This window comes from Ruditapes philippinarum, unplaced genomic scaffold, assembly GCF_026571515.1.
Source record: "Ruditapes philippinarum isolate M1 unplaced genomic scaffold, ASM2657151v2 ctg6582_1_1_1_1, whole genome shotgun sequence".
NCBI lineage: Eukaryota > Metazoa > Mollusca > Bivalvia > Venerida > Veneridae > Ruditapes > Ruditapes philippinarum.
The window spans coordinates 83,014-100,195 of record NW_026854313.1 but is presented as its reverse complement, the minus strand read 5'-3'; the positions used below and the strand labels follow the sequence as shown (position 1 = coordinate 100,195).

The window sequence follows — 17,182 nt, the reverse complement described above, 5'->3', positions numbered from 1 at the left end:
CTCACAGTGACCGTTGGTCAATTTCTCATTTCCGGATGATAACTAGAGTTCCTTTTGACCTACAACCCTCAAACTTCATAGGATGATTGGTCTTATTAATCAAATGATCCCTATTGTTTTAATGGTCAGTAGGTCAAAGGTCAAGGTCACAGCGACCGTTGGTTAATTTCTCCTTTCCGGATGATAACTAGAGTTCCTTTAGACCTACAACCCTCAAACTATGGATGTGGTGAATTTTTGTTTCAAGTATCTACCAGAGAGGCTTCATTGTGAAAACGAGTGGAGTCATCCCAACACACTACAGTTATCATGATTTTACATACATTGTAATTTGAGTTGTCTTTCAATAGTGTAAAAAAATCTGACAATATGAACGTTTGTTTCAAGTATCATCAAAATCCTTTAAAGGTTTGAAGAATTATGGAGCAGACACAATTTCATTTAATTTCATTTGTGAAACTATATATGATATGACCATCAAGTGCAATTTCGTTTGACGCCCGCCTGCCATACGCTGATTGAATAACAAGGATTTTCAAAATTGAATACCTGGTTAAAAACAAACAGTTTAGGAAGCATCTTCTCATACAACCTTAACAATAGAAACCATCCATAGACAGCCTTCATTGAAGTGACTACCGGGTATTTACATTATCTTATCTCCATTTCCATTCCTGTTTCCATTCACAGTTATTCTCAGCAGTGGGGGAGACATGCGCTTTTTTTTACAAAAGCATCCTCTAGTTTATCATTAATTTATCACAACAACAGATAAAGTTGGGTTTTGTTTGGTTCATTTTGGTTTGGTTTAACGTCCCACCAACACAGTAAAGGTCATAACCATCATATGGCGACTTTCAAACTTTACTGGTGGAGGAATACCTCAGGTGCCCTTCTTAGCATTATTTCAGGCACAAACCTGCACCTTTGTAGAACCACTGACACTCCATAAGCTAAATGGATAGCTTACTCACATGAAGAATCCTAAGATGCTGGCACAACTCGAACCTACAGCTGTAAGAGGACCTATACAGTTAATCTTAGACAAGTTCACTTCTCTAAAGGGTTAAGAATGAAATACAAACAAGCCTGTTTTTAACAGTTTACTAAAAATGAAAAGTAAATAATGTCCAAGTATTGTTACAAATTTTAAATTTTGTTTTTCATTAATTATGATACAAATCCTTCAGAAATAATTTCAAATTTTACAAATGACATAGTACCTCAAACTTACTATGCATCAAAAATGCCACAGTTAGTTAGGTGTAAGTCTTTGATCTTTTTATTCCCTCTTTCACATATGTTTCATTGTTTCACAGTTATAATTAAACATATGGTGTAATGACACAATCTTAAATATTTTAAATATCATAAATATACCGTAGATAAAGCACTTTAATGCAATGTGTAATATTTCATATCTACCACCATTACAATTGCCATTTTTGACTTGATGTTAAGAGTCAATATCGTAAAATAACATGGTCTATTTCGTCCAATGAATTTTCCAGAAATAAACAAAGATACAATTACAAGATGATAAAGTCTGTGTGAGTAATGTAACAACTCAAATATTGATGACTCGGCTCAACTTCTGAACTCTGTTCAATAGAATATCACCTTTCTTTATTGTTTCCTGAAAAATACAAACATTAATGTTTAAAATTAAGAATTAAAATCAGCTCTTAAACAAAAGTGCGTTTTTGTGATGTCTCAATCAACCAATCACAGCCTAGATTTCATATTCTTGAAGGTTAATCAATGTTTATTGAACTTTATTCTTATATGATGGAAACCAACTTAATTGAATGTGATTTTGACAATTTCAAGATATAGTGGTTGAATATTGCGCTTGAATGAAACTAGGTTATTTATAAATTCTTGATACTTGGGTTGTTACCATTAAGATAAGGTTGTTTAAGATGTTATGTAAATAACAACGATGCCTGCAACATGCTGCAGGGGATTATTGTACCCAGCTACCAGATCATAATGAAGAAATTATTATCAAATCATATTGAAGAAATTATCTTTAAGTGTATCAAAAACATTTATTTGATCTGATCTGCCCCTGAACTCTAAGAATATAGTATATCATCTGCAGAGCAACCCCCTTTAGAAAACAAAGACTTTGGTTGTTGTTGTTGAGACATGTTGGACTAGAGGAGTTTAATGTATTGTGAAGTAATACTTTGGGAAGCAGTGATACTTTTGCTGTAAAGGTTATTGCTTTACATGGGGTAATTCAGAAGAGGTTGTACTGTATTTGAAAACATCATGAAAGCATGCAATATGAGAAGTGAATACTGTGAGAGGTAAAACATACCTGATATTGCCAGTTTTTACTGTCTGGTCTGTTTGTTTCTACTATACCACCAACTTTGTCTATCTTGGCATGTAATCTACCAGCAGCAATGAATCGTGACAACTCTCTGTAATAATATATACATGTGTTACATCGATACAATGACTTATGAGTTATTAAGAATTCATGGGTTTTTGGTTTAATCTCCTACTTTTCTAACTCAAATTATCAGCCATGTCTTTTAAATGAGACTTTTAAAACTAAAGTCACATGTAATGGTGATTTACACCTTGTACATCAAAGAAGCTATTGATTCTCCTTATATGTAGTAATTTATCCACCCACTGTTTTATCCAACAAAACTAAAATTTTTAACAGTTTATCGAAGTGAGTGGGTTATATAGAATTCCAGTTGAACTGTAAAATACATGAAAACGCATATCAAACACAAAATTTAATGGACAGATTATCAATCCAGAAGAAGATGAATTTGATGACTGATACACCAACTATATTTAAATGTATACATGTATGTCTTTGTTTTGTTTTCTTTAATACCCAAATTAAATTTCAGAACCCATTTAACTATTAAAAGAAATCTGCAGAATAAAGTAGATCTAAGAATAGCCCCGTATATACTTGATACAGACCAGCTTAAAACAACATAAAAAGAGACTTTCATGAGATTTATGATATAATACAGGCCTCAGACCACAAAATCTAACAGGAATTAGGCTCAATATGCATATAATAAAATAATAAATTCTCCTTACTGATCAACAAACTGTATTGTAACACCGAATGCATCAGCCATATATTCCAGTGTAAGACTTCTATATGATTCCAATAACTGGTTATATGCCACTATTCTCATTTCACGAACATAGTATCTGTAGTGAGGGTTCAAATATCTGTCATACTTCATCAAATCTTCAACCTCAGCTGAAAATACAATATCAATATGATAAACAAGCAATTATCATAGTATTGCAAGCAATCCATAAATCCCCTACCGGTTAGAACCCCAGCAACATTCTGAAGGGCCATTGGCCATTCACTTATGTTTCTATTTTGAGTAAATTTGTTGAAAAAGTTCTTTAAAAGTGATCACAGGAAACAGTTTTTATGTACAGACAGACAGACGGACTGAAGGACACTCAAAGTTATTTTTTTAACATCCCTGTTATCAAAATATAACATTTTGAAAAGCAAAATTTTTAAAAAGGAGATAACTCTTGAAATAAAGATGCAAGATGTCATACATGATGTGAGTGTAACAAAGAACAATTAGTAATGAAGGTATGAATAATGAATGTTTATTTTGAATTTGAAGTAAATGAAAGTTAAAAGAACGAATAGGAAAAATTAAAAGTTTAAGGAGGAGATTATTCTGGAAATATGGATGCTAGATTTATAAACCTTGTCATAATTATTATTATGATGTGGGAGTTTGAAGAAAATCCTATCATGATTGAAGAAGTTGGAGTAAAAATTACCAATTTCTCAAAGTTCAAGTTCAAAAGGGGCATAATTCTGGAAATAGTCTTGCTAGAGTATTGAACTTTCTCACAAAAGTTGAGTGATAATAAGAAACATTTATATGAAGATTGAAGTAGATACATTCAGAAAAAAAGAAGTTATTAAAAAAAAACAATATTTTTTCATGAAAATTTTAAGTTCAAGGGAGGTAATTCTGATAAATTTTGTCCTAGAGTTGTAAACCTTGTCACATATGATGTAGTTGATGACTAGCAACTTATATTTAAAGTTTGAAGAAAATACCTTAAGAAATAAAGAACTTATAGTGAAAAAACTTAAAAACTAGAATCAGAAATCTTGAAATTCAGTCTATTTGTTGCCATAGCAACCAGAATTTCCAACATAGGAAGATAAGAAAAGGATGTTCATAATTTCCATACTGCCATCTACCCATATGTCAAGTTTCATAAAAATATTTTCAATACTTTTTGTGTTATCAATGGATCCAGGTTATGTGTAAAATTTGCCATATTTTCAGTCTATTTGTTGCCATAGCAACCACAATTTTCAGTATATGAAAAAAAGAAAAAGACGTGCATAATCTCCATAATGCCATCTATCCATATATCAAGTTTCATAAAAATATTTTCAGTACTTTTTGCATTATCGCGGGATCCAGGTTATGTGTAAAATTTGCCATATTTTTAGTCTATTTGTTGCCATAGCAACCAGAACTTTCAACATAGGAAGAAAAAGAAAAGACATGCATAATCTCCATACTGCCATCTATCCATATATCAAGTTTCATTAAAATATTTTCAGTACTTTTTGCGTTATCGCGGGATCCAGTTTTGTGGACGGACGGACTGACGGACAGACAGACAGACGGACGGACAGACAGACGGACGGAGGATTAAGAAATAACATCGGCCTGAGAGGTGTATATCGGCTATTTAACACCGGTTTGGAGTTTTGATGCGTAGGAATTGACCACGAAGGCCGTAGGCATCAAAACGACAAAACCGGTGTTAAATAGCCGATATACACCTCTCAGGCCGATGTTATTTCGATTCTAACACGATAAAATAAGGAAAATCACTAAACTTATTTTACAAGCGGAAATAACTTCCGGTGCCGATTTTCGTATAACGCTGTTCGATGTTCGCACCCTACTGTACTGTTGCGAAGATATAGAAATTATCAAACAAAAGAAATAATAAGGAAAAAAAACGTTATTTTATCAAGTTTTCAACAATTTCAACAATAAAAACTTACGTCGTTTCGTGTTTACATCAGTGCCCCATTTATCATTCTTGTATGTATGAAATAACGTCAGCTTGTTTATGAATGAGTTGTTTACTTAGGATGACGTCATTTACGCTGCTTACGGATTGGCGCCGTTTTGTCAAAGTATTTATTAACTGATATGGATCTTATATGAGGCGTTAGTGTATGTGAGATATTATTTCGGTATTGTATGAAAAGAAAACATTATAAGAACTGAAAATGTAAATAACTAGAAATGTGTCATCATGCCACGGATGCCCCCGCATGCAGCCAAAATTTCAGATGGTGCATTAATTATTTTTTTCATTTTAAGTTTAAAGCCCTTAAAACTTTTCAATGTTAACACAAACCATTTTCATAAAATGTTCAAGGCATTGAAACTATTCAGTCTAAACCTTTTAAAAATAGCATATTGCATATTTGTGGCCAAAATAATGGCTAAAAGTAAGAGTGCTGAAACTGAAAGTTCAAAATTTTTCCAACATTCAGGAAAGATAAGTTTGTCTTAAATCATTGAACTACAACCAAATTCAAACTTAAACTGCTTATTCCTAAGATGTATCTATATTATTTTCAAAGTGAAAGGGACATAACTCTGCCAAAAAATCATCAAACCATGACCATATTCCAACTTGACCTGCCCATTCCTTTGACATATCCATATGTCAAATTTAAGTTGAATATGTAACACTGTTGGGTAGGTAATGAACAGAAACTGTAAATTTCATATTATTTTCAAAGTGAAAGGGGCATTACTCTGCCAAAAACCATTGAACCATGACCAAACTCAAACTTGGCCTGGGCATTCCAAAAACATATCCATATGTCAAATTTGAGTTGAATGTGTTGTACCATTGGGAGATAATGAACGGAAACTGAAAATTTCATATTATTTTCAAAGTGAAAGGGGCATAACTCTGCCAAAAATCATTGAACCATGACTAAATTCGAACTTAACCTGCGCATTTCCTTTGACGTATCCATATGTCAAGTTTGAGTTGAATGTGTTGTACCTTTGGGGAGATAATGAATGGAAACTGAAAATTTCATATTATTTTCAAAGTAAAAGGGGCATAACTCTGCCAAAAATCATCGAACCATGACCAAATTCGAACTTGACCTGTATTTTCTCATGACATATCCATATGTCAAGTTTGAGTTGAATGTATTGTACGGTTGGGGAGATAATGAACGGAAACTGAAAATTTTATATTATTTTCAAAGTAAAAGGGCCATAACTCTGCCAAAAATCATCGAACCATGACCAAATTCGAACTTGACCTGTATTTTCTCATGACATATCCATATGTCAAGTTTGAGTTGAATGTGTTGTACCGTTGGGGAGATAATGAACGGAAACTGAAATTTCATATTATTTTCAAAGTAAAAGGGGCATAACTCTGCCAAAAATCATCGAACCATGACCAAATTCGAACTTGACCTGTATTTTCTCATCACATATCCATATGTCAAATTTGAGTTGAATGTGTGCAACCGTTCTTAAGATAATGAACGGAAACTGATGATGACGGAATGACAGAATGACGGAAGGACGGAAGGATGGAAGGACGGAAGGACGGAAGGACGGAAGGACGGAATGACGGAACAGGGTAACACTATATGCCCCGGCCATTACATGGCGGGGGCATAAAAATGCTTTTTATTGTTGCTTTAAAATGCTTTGTAAACTATACAATCGAGGGTGAAAACATAACAGCGCATATACAAGTAGTCCTTAACCGGTGTTTATTGTCAGTTTAACACCAGTTTTTTTCCTTCTTTGTCTATAGTGACAAAATCACGTGAGTGTTAGAATAAACCTTAAGTCCCCTCCGGTAAACCGGTAGGGGACTAATAAATAGCTATAATATAAATAACTATAGTATAGAGCTAAACCAGTCTGCATTTCATTGCAATCTGACTAGGCTCTATAGTACTGGCTTACCAACTTCAAATTTTCATTTTTATACCCTCATATCAAATTTGTAAATTGACAGTTCCATATTGGGAGCTTAAAAAGTCCATTTAAGAAATTCAGCATAATAAGGGCTACATATTCATGTTTCGCTAGCAATGTTACTGCTATCTCAAAAACAAATTAAACTTATGTTTCGTGCATTTATACTGGTATGTCAAATGAAAATAAGCATACTAAAATATAAGTTTACAAGCATTAGCCACTAAATGTCAGAGTTTGGATGTTCTTATAGAACATTTCATTTTAATCTTCAAAAGCACTACAACAACATGCAAATTGTACCATTACATTTTTAATAAACACAAGTTTATCATCTTAACATGACAACACAAACAGTTAAGTTCAAGAAAGTCAAAAATAATGAACTGTAAGTCATCTTTCATACACCACAGCTAGAGAACAGTTTAATATAGAGGATATTGAATGAGTAAGTTTAATACTGAATTTATTGAACAAGTTGAATAAAATTATATTATTTCTCTGGGGAGCATAATATTACTTTATTCAACTCGTTTAATAAATTCTCTGATGAACTTACACAAATTTAATAATCTATTTATCAATATCAAAAATAAGGACTGTTTGAAGTGAACCATTTTTCATTGACATGCCTATAGTATAATGCTAATATTTAGTGCGTCGTGACGCTATGATTATATAACGCAAATGACTTCATGTCAAAATATATGCTTGGCTGTGCAATACCATTTTTATGGAGCCGCAAAAGCCGCATGAGTATGTGATAAAGTAATTGTTTTAAACATTAAAACACAGAGTGATATTAAATAATTTCTTACAGCATACAGTTGGCAACTTTATATTCAAACATATATTCTTAACAACAAATCTTTAAACAGACAGTGTAATGAAGCATATTTAAGAAATAACCGGTGACAATCTTACCCAATGATCTGAAGAAATCGCCATAATGTGTATCATATAATGAGAACAAATATTTTCTGACTTTTGGTAAACTATGTAGCACTTCCAAGATTTCTGATCCCTTTATAACCTACAATATTTAAAGTATTATGCATTAAAATTCAACATACATGTATTACATTTTCATGATGTACAGAAAATTGCAATTTTTCTACGTATTTTAATTAAACCTACCGGTACTCTTTTTTAGTACTTAAACTTGCTTTTTTACCTTTATCTAAGACATAACTGTGGTGGTGTTGGAAGTTTTCACTCCGGATCACAGCAGTAAGCCAAACTGAATTTACCAGAGCACAGTTCAGCCACTGCATTGTTCCGGGGCATGCTGCCTAACAGTTTACCAATACTAGTTGCCTAAACTTTCGCAAGGAACTGATAATTTCAGTACATACTAGAGCAGAGTGTGAATGATCTTAGAAAGAATTTTATGATCAATCACAATAAAAGTGACCTGACAACCCTTACATTTACAAACAAGATTGAAATTGAAATCTCTATAAGAATATGTAAATAAAATCATACAAACCTTTTCTCTTAGAGTTGGCCGCTCCAATTCAATGATGCTGCTGAGTACGGTATATGTTACAAATGAGTGATAATCCATTAATTCATATGATGTGAATGTGGCAACAGTATCGAGGAAAAGACTTGCCGCCTCTTTAAACTTTCGTATAGACATACAGTAGACACCACGATAAACTTTTAACCTGTTTCTTCTATCCCAATCACCTCCTTCATCTATTAAACTGAAAATATAAACCAGCAAATCTTCAAACTACAAAATCCTGAATATTATATGAGTCATATTTTACTTTCTAGAATTAGTTTTCTTTGGTATGTCATTTATACCAATTGTCATTTTGAAGGTTATAAGGCAGCTTCCCTGACATATCTCATGGGACACAACTTAAATCTTATGATAATGAAACTGTCAAAAAAGAAAAATCTTATATAAAGTCTTGTAAATAGGCAATGGTTAATTAAACTCTTCTCTTGCAATGATTGAAAACATATGTTTACTTCATCGACAGGCTGTTACATTGATATTCTTATGAAAATGCTGACAAATTCTACATTTTAATAAGACACATTTAACTTGTAGCATTTTCCCTAAAAAAAGACAGGTTACAAGGTTTTTTTAACAGTTAGGGAAAGGGCCCTCCTCTTAAATTTTAGGGAAATAAAACAATAGTTTAACATACAGTAACCACTATTCATAATCTTTTACATCTGTGCCAGATTAAAAATATTAAACAAACCTTTGCATCTATTAACCCTTTCCCCCATGAGCATATTGTGAAAAATGGCCATTTTAACTGAAAAGCCTCCTCTTACAAGTTCAAACTGCTATGAAACTATGAAAAATGCTTCAATACTAATCAAACTTGGCACAAATGTTGACTGGACCATTGCCTTTGTAACGACATGCTCAGTCTTAAATTTCCTGTTACCATGGCAACGAGGGGACATCTCAAAATTGCCAAAAATCACTATTTTGCCTCGATTTTTTCCATCAAAATTTATTTCAAAGTGCTGCAACTTCTCAATGGATTGAGATAGAGTCAAAGGCTTTTCAGCGTTGGTTACACGTTACTTTATGATCAACCTGGGGTCATTTTAAGCCTCTCACAAGTCCAAAATTTTCTTGGCGATGAGGGGGACTCCGCCCCCCTTCAAACCCCGCAAACAGAAGGGGGCACATCGAAAAACAGTGTTTGGTGTCTAAATAGGACATTTTTTCACTGTTTTGAGGCCTCAAAAGGGGGGGGGGGGGGCAAAAAGCCGTCGAAACACCCTTATATAAGGGAAAAGGTTAAAGCAGGCGTGGCAAAGTCAATTGTCTGTATTTCCCAGGTTGGCCGACAAACGGTTCAGCCAAGTGGAAATTTTCAAGAATTTATTATATAAAAATCATACGGACAAGTTAAGAAATGCTTCAGATAAAAACAGACAAATAAGTCAAAATCAGATTTCGCCGGCCCTGAAAAGTGTTCATTGTCAAATTATAATACATACCTCTGTGCTTTTTCAAGGTTTCTGTTTATGAGATCATGGTCCATATAGAACAAGCCAATTCTGATCAAGTGAAACACAAGATCTAACCTATATCCTAGAGATACAGTCTTCTCTTGTGTCTTCCTGAACTGAGAAAGGCATTCCTCCTGAAAATACAATAAATATCAAAGTGAAGTAACAGAATTTCACTTGAAAAAAAAAGAAAAAATATCAGAACTTGGTCATGAAAACAATAAAGCTATTTCTAAAACTCACATATCTAAATTATTTGAAAAAGAGCAATCTTATATTTTCTGACATCTAAATGTTTTTCATAGAAACCTGAAAATGATACATGTACATAAATTCCTCAAACCATGTATTTAATAAGATCAAAATGTACATCATCATTGTTAAGGTAATAGTTGTTAACTATTAACTGAACACCAAAGTAGTAATTGGCAACCTCCTATAGGCTACTTGTTAGCTTCCTACTTCTGTGTTCTCAAACATAACCACTCAATTTATCTTGCTTAATATCTTAAATAAACTTATCCATCTTTTAATTTGGGCAAAGCCAGGAGTTTCATAAATTAAATCAACTGAATTGCCAACAGTACAGATCATGATTAGACAGCATGGATTTGCCTGCTAAACTCAATATGCAAAAGTGTCATGGGTAAAAGTCTTCCAGGCTTTAGGATGATTACAACCAGAATAGTTTCTGAACAAATCAACCCAAAGAAAAACAATCCACAATGTATATACATGTACTATATATTTACCTTATCACCAATACTACATAAGTATTCTGCCTTTTTCAGCATATTTTCCCGTATTTCTGATTCACCAAGGTTTTTCTCAGCATCTGCTATTGCCTCGTCAAGTTTCTTCAGCTCCGCGTGATTTGCTGCACGCATTTTCTTCAATAAAGCCTGATCGATCTTCCAGCTCAGAGAATGACTAAGTTCTTCATAGAAAGGGGCCATATCTACAAATATTAAGAGAAATATTTTATTTACAATTATCAATAAAAGCACTTAAAGTTTACATATTCAAGTTTATAATTGCCAAACTTCAAAGGGCACTGATTTTAAAATTATATGTGAAAAAGGATCTTATCAAATCTTAAATAAAGTCAGTAGGCTATCAAAAAACTAAAATGAAAAAATAATAATTGACATATAATGATATATATGAACAATGGGATAATAATGTTTGCTACCCTAAAAAATCACTGCTACTCAAAAGGATTTATAGCCTAAAAATGTTTTGGTCGACTAAACATGGAAGCAGAGGCTGTCAATGATAATCACATTGACTGCTGTTCTTTTTTTTATCTCATGTTTTATGTGTGACTGGAGACTTAAAGGGACTCCACTGACAGGGCTCACACTGGCTCAAATAAAATAATAGCCAATATTTTTAACTTAAAAAAATAATAGCCAAAAGTTCAGCGGACTATATTCACGATTTAGCGATTAACAACATAAGCAGTTGATTATATAAACAATACATATAAAACTTTTTTAGTTTTATAAGGATTCTTAAATAAACTGATACTTTTGTGTATATTAATAACTACCTTTTCACATAGAACCACAACTTTAATTGTTATTATAGAACAGAATAAAAATGTAATAAAAATGTTATAAAGTATAATTACTGTTAAACAATAATATTAAAGATCCATTATAACTTTACATAATGCTGTTATCAGACAATTTCTTTTGTTTGTTCTAATCAAATTTTGTCAGCTATAACCACTGTCAATTTCCATATTTCACACAGAACTGGAGTAGATCTAGGTCATATTAGCCTATAGAAATAACACTTGCAAACTTATTCACAGAATGCAACCTTTTTTCTGGAAAACTTACTGAAAAATGTCATCATCACCAATGTAAAACAAATTTTCTGCCATAATAGTAAAGATTTTTAAACAGAACATAGTTTATTTTCACCTTTAAATAAATGTCAAAATTATCGGTGTCGAGAAAATATGTGACAATCGGATTTTTTTTCTGTTTTCTGAAGAAATATTCAAAATTTTGATTGTTGTACAAATAGTTGGTTGGTAGTAAATACTTTTTAATTATTTTATCATTGTTTTCCACTGGCGATTAAGTCAAGCAGCTTAAAAGAAAAAAATTCAAAATTTGCCATTACTGCAATTTACGGTAAATTTTGGGTTGGTCAATAAAATTATCCAGTTTATCAATTTTAAGACGATTTTTGTAGCTTATTGACGGATTTTTGATGGCTATTATAATGCTGGACCAGGGCTCTCGATTGACACGGGGATCCGGGTTTTGACTCATGAAAATCAGGAAATGCACACATTTGACACGTGATAAAATCTGCACAAGAGTCAATTTGCCACATGGGATATTCAGCTATGCAATGATAATTACCTTAAATCCACCCCTAATTACCTATCAAATCCTACATATGTTCAAATCACCGTGTATTACACACAGCATTGTTTATAGCCTGTGCACTGAAGCGTGACATCAGTGGATGTAATTTGACAGCGCTAAAAATAGCTCTACACAACTGATAAGAATTATATACTTGGGGTGTCAATTATTGATTGCTTTTAAAGGTTTATAATAGGTCTTTGATTTACTTGGAGTACCGTTACATTTGTTATTTCTTTTTCCATTAAATATTCCTAGTACATTTTGGTATTTAAAATTAATATGATATATATAGCATACCAGTAAAGATAATTTTTATATTTTATACATTTATTCAGAAAAGCTGCTGCTTATTTTATTCTTTCACAAGATGCAGTTCATTTTTTTTATTTGTTTGGTTTTTTTGTTGTCTTTTTTTTTTTTGGGGGGGGGGGGGGAAGGGGGTATATATACATATATATACATTATAACTAGGCATTTTTTCCATGTTAAATATTATCAATTGAGACTTGAGAATCTACACAAAATGACCTCCAATACAGTAATTTTTGTAACTTAAAAATGATTCATGTAGTTAGATGACACTAGAAAAAAAATGGTTCGACTCGTGAAAATTTTGGCCAAAGAGTCTTTGACTCGTGAAATTCTGACCCTACTGAGAGCCCTGCTGGACTATATCTTTTAAGTACTGATACAATTTTACATCTCGCATGTATTTTTATCACCTGCATGTATTTTTATCACCTCAGGCAATAGTAAGCAATGCATGACCGATAAAAAGTTGACACTCAATTAAATCTACCCCGCTGGTGTTAATTGGGTCTACTGCAGTCTTTATCGATTTTTACATCTTAAATAAACACTGTTGGAAGTAAAAAATTATTGCCGGATTTTGTAGCCAATAATCGTCAATCTTATAAAATAATCGCAAATGGCGACTATGGCGACTGACAGCGTGAGCCCTGACTGAATTGACACACTGCAACTTTTCGAATAACATGATAACGCTAAATCTGAGGTGTTCTAATTGAAAACGGAAGCGTAGACTGGTGTCCTGCACAATTATATGGGAACCATAATAGGACAGGCAACCAGAATAAATTGAAGCAGTGTAAAATACTGAATGACAATTTTAAAAGGGAAAATGTCAAATAAAAATGAACAAATATTAAATAATATTTCACGGTAAAATTAAATCGAGCTCGCTTGGAGGCTTTGGCTTTTCATATTAATTTGGGGAAATTACACGATATATTTGCAAAAGGGGAAGAAATTACATTTCTTTATATTAAATAATGATTGTAATACCGCATTAATACGGGCTAAAAATATATATAAATTAAATAAATCTATTCTGGGTAAAGTGTTTGTTATATTTTACCCCACCCAGTTTTAAACAATGACATGACATTTTTAATAAAGTAAAATTGTTATGAAGTTACTGTTTTCGACAATGAAATCCAATGTCTTTTGTTTGAGCCCTTTGTCATCTTTGTGTAAATCTGTTGTCAGAAGAAATTTCCACTGTGCTAGCTCTAAATTTGGGTTTTTAGCAAGCCCTTCTTCTTCTAAATTTTCGATCGGCATTTTTGCGGCGTACTATGAAATTTACACGTCGTGACAATTAATAATTAATTAGAATAGGGCATTTTATTTTAAGTTAATGAGAAATTTGACATCTAAATAAACTTTGTGAATTACATGCATTTGTTTAAGTTGTATTTTTTTTCGAAAATTTCATTTTCTATTAAAAATGTATTTATTTTTTATTCACTCCGAATATAGCGTTTGGCAACTTCCTGTTTCGAACTTTTTGCAATTAGTGAAGTAAAATAGTTATTTAATGTGTTAGCTGGCCGTTGTCTACTCAGAAATACCAAAATGCCGGAAATGCCAAAGCTGCATCTAGAGGATGCACTTGAAGACAGTCCTCAGGTATTTCTAATTAATTGTAAATAACGGGGTATGCCAAAGTGACATTTCAGGGGGAGTAACTCTTGAAAAACTGTCAAAAGTTTCCAATCATGAATTAAAATTATAATAGATAAACAAAACAATTTTAGTTCTGCAGATTCGCTAAGAAAGCGTTTATTTTATGATTTTATTTAACTTCAAGACTGTAAATAAAATAAAATTATGAGACAAGTCACAAATGCATTTTAAGGAATTGGTACCGATTTGAGCCCCACAACGACTCGCCCAACTTTAGTGAGGATGAGCCCCACTTCAAAATAATCCTTTAAATTTTCAAGATTAAGAATAATATGAAATTAGGCAGGGCACTCGTTTGGCCATTTTTGGGGCCGAATATCGGCCCCATTCCCCTCTCAAAATGATTCAGAGTCAACTCGTCCCCTGGTCAACTCGTCCTCTGGTCAACTCGTCACCTTTTTGGTCAACTCGTCCCTTGGACAACTCGTCCCCTGGTCTCGTCCCCAACTCGTCCCCTATATTTTATTATTATTTGTTTATCATATATTCCATAAATTATTATAGACTGTTAAAATATATGATAAAATGACTGAATTTGACATATTTTGACGCTTTTTGTATGCAAATATTTGAAGGTTTTTTTTCTAATAATAAGTATATATATGCATAATTCTGATTAAATTACATACAGAAAAAACAACACAAAGACTATCAATAGCAACAACATTTAATGTATAAAAACATGTTTCATATGCAATGATAAAATATCATATAGTATGTCTTTTTTGTCAATATTATGTCATATATATTCACTTTCACTTTCATTTTTTTTGCATGCACATATTTCATTGTCTTTTTTGTTGTTGACATCTTACGACTCTTGGGGTTTATATAAGTTCCCGAATTCTCCCAGAAGTCCCGTTGATGACAACTCCCCATTCCTGTACCTGTCACACAGCTGGAGCGTCTATCCCTGGAGAAAGGTGTATTTTTTCCGTTGGTATATATAGCGGCGAAGTCTCCCTTCACTTACCAATTCAGAGTTCCTTACCGCTACCTGGGCCTCACTGTACAAAAGTCTAACCAAAAGGTAGAATGGAGGCGTTCCCCTGGCCCTCCCATTCAGTCTTCTAAGCCATCCTATAAAATAATAGAAGTATATAACAATACCAATAAGATAGGCACTGGTCAACTATTATAGATATATTTATCTCTTTAATGCGGTGATGTATGAATCCATGAAGGCATTTCTCAAATTCGCTACAATTTTGTCTAAGACTTATTTTTAATTATGAGAAGTATGACTGCTACCGTGTATACAATCTAAAAATCAAAGAGTTGGACCTAATTTTAGTTTTAATTAACATTAAAAATCCGATTGATTAAACATTAATTGAATGTTTGCAAACTTACATGTCTTTGTAGTTTTACATCAAAGCTATGCACGTGCGCTTAGATAAAGATCATTAAAATTGTACGAAAAAAAAACAAAAAAACGTTATTTTATTAATATTTCGATATCAATCAAATTCATTATTAATTTTACATAAAAGAACTATTTAAAGACATTGGTTTACAACATAATAGTGACGAAAAGATCGAAAGTAGGGGACGAGTTGACCATATTAGGGACGAGTTGACTCTTTGAGGATGAGTTGACCAAAAGTAGGGGACGAGTTGACCAAAAAGGTGACGAGTTGACCAGAGGACGAGTTGACCAAGGGACGAGTTGACCGGATTGCCTCAAAATCATATGGTTTTTTCCCCTATTTCAGTAAAAAATTCCCCTCAAAAAAAAAAAAAATTGTAGTGTTAATGTTTGATATTTAAGAAAAAGGTGATGTTTTGATTTCATACAAATAAAATATAGTTAACTTTCAATGGACTGAAAACTAAAAAACAGTAGTCAACAACGCTTATGTTAAAACCGAAAGTAGCAGGAAGTGTACAGAAGGGAGGTAACTCCAGTAAAATTATTGACAAAATTAATGTGGCAGATTATCATCGTAGGAGTTTACTGTACCTTATATTCAATTTGTTTAGAGAATATACATACATTGTCATACTTCTGCTAAAATAAACAAAACTGTTTTAATTTCTGTCTGTTGTTGTTGGAAAAAACGTATTTCTCTTGCATTTTCGTACTCAAATATTTTCGTACCAAATATTTTCGTACCCAGTTTTACAGTTTCATACAATTTCCTCTGAAACCAATACCTTTCTTAGAAAAGTCATAAAGCTTTCTTGTTTGTTTTTATTTAATTCTTATTTCAGTTTTCATTGTTATAATTGTTTCATTCTAAAGAACAGGCAGAAATATGTAGAAAATAGTTTAAGAACTGACCAGTGCAGATTGCAAAATAGTGTGATACATTTTTAGCTCGACTATACGAAGTATATGGAGAGCTGTCCTACTCGCCCCGGCGTCGGCGTCGGCGTCCGCGTCCGCGTCCAGATTTTAGATTAAAGTTTTGGTGCAGTAAAATATTTTTCACTATAACTTTGTCATTTCTTAAGGTATCAACTTCAAACTTCAAACGTATGTTCCTTATCATCAACCCCATCTTATGTGACAAGGTTCATAACTCTAGCACCAATATTTTCAGATTTATCTCCCCTTGAACTTAGAATTTTCCTTAAAAAATACTATTTTTTACTGTTACTTCTTTATTTCTTAAGGGATCAACCTCATACTTCAAATATATGTACTTTATCATCATCCCCATCTTATTTGACAAGGTTCATAACTATAGCACCAATATTTTCAGATTTATCTCCCCTTGAACTTAGAATTTTCCTTAAAAAATACTATTTTTCACTGTTACTTCTTTATTTCTTAAGGGA

General features: G+C 32.7%; 2 protein-coding genes across 2 annotated transcripts in view; one reads left to right on the top strand and one right to left on the bottom strand.

Annotated features, from left to right (window-relative positions):
• Positions 1-1,089: 1,089 nt before the first annotated feature.
• On the bottom strand, positions 1,090-14,023 carry LOC132739773 (26S proteasome non-ATPase regulatory subunit 6-like). Its single transcript, XM_060727570.1, has 8 exons — positions 13,849-14,023; positions 10,772-10,977; positions 10,008-10,153; positions 8,518-8,737; positions 7,953-8,061; positions 3,079-3,247; positions 2,327-2,432; positions 1,090-1,636 (listed from the first exon to the last, which is right to left on the bottom strand). The coding sequence occupies exons 1-8, from the start codon at positions 13,991-13,993 to the stop codon at positions 1,568-1,570; spliced, it is 1,170 nt and encodes a 389-aa protein (XP_060583553.1). The 5' UTR covers positions 13,994-14,023; the 3' UTR covers positions 1,090-1,567.
• A 144-nt stretch (positions 14,024-14,167) lies between these two features.
• LOC132739770 (DCC-interacting protein 13-alpha-like) overlaps positions 14,168-17,182 on the top strand; it is a 60,024-nt gene continuing 57,009 nt past the window's right edge. Inside the window, exon 1 of the mRNA XM_060727567.1 lies at positions 14,168-14,341. Coding sequence (XP_060583550.1) covers positions 14,288-14,341 — 54 coding nt within the window. The 5' untranslated portion in view covers positions 14,168-14,287. The remainder of the gene's footprint in view (positions 14,342-17,182) is intronic.

Bases quoted from the DNA above. Each gene is read 5' to 3' on its own strand.
- LOC132739773 (XM_060727570.1), bottom strand. From the start codon at position 13,993: ATGCCGATCGAAAATTTAGAAGAAGAAGGGCTTGCTAAAAACCCAAAT. The intron at 10,978-13,848 runs GTAACTTCATAA...TAATATTTGTAG, and splicing joins GGATTTCATTGTCGAAAACA to ATATGGCCCCTTTCTATGAA. The intron at 10,154-10,771 runs GTAAATATATAG...TTGTATTTTCAG, and splicing joins TATGTAGTATTGGTGATAAG to GAGGAATGCCTTTCTCAGTT.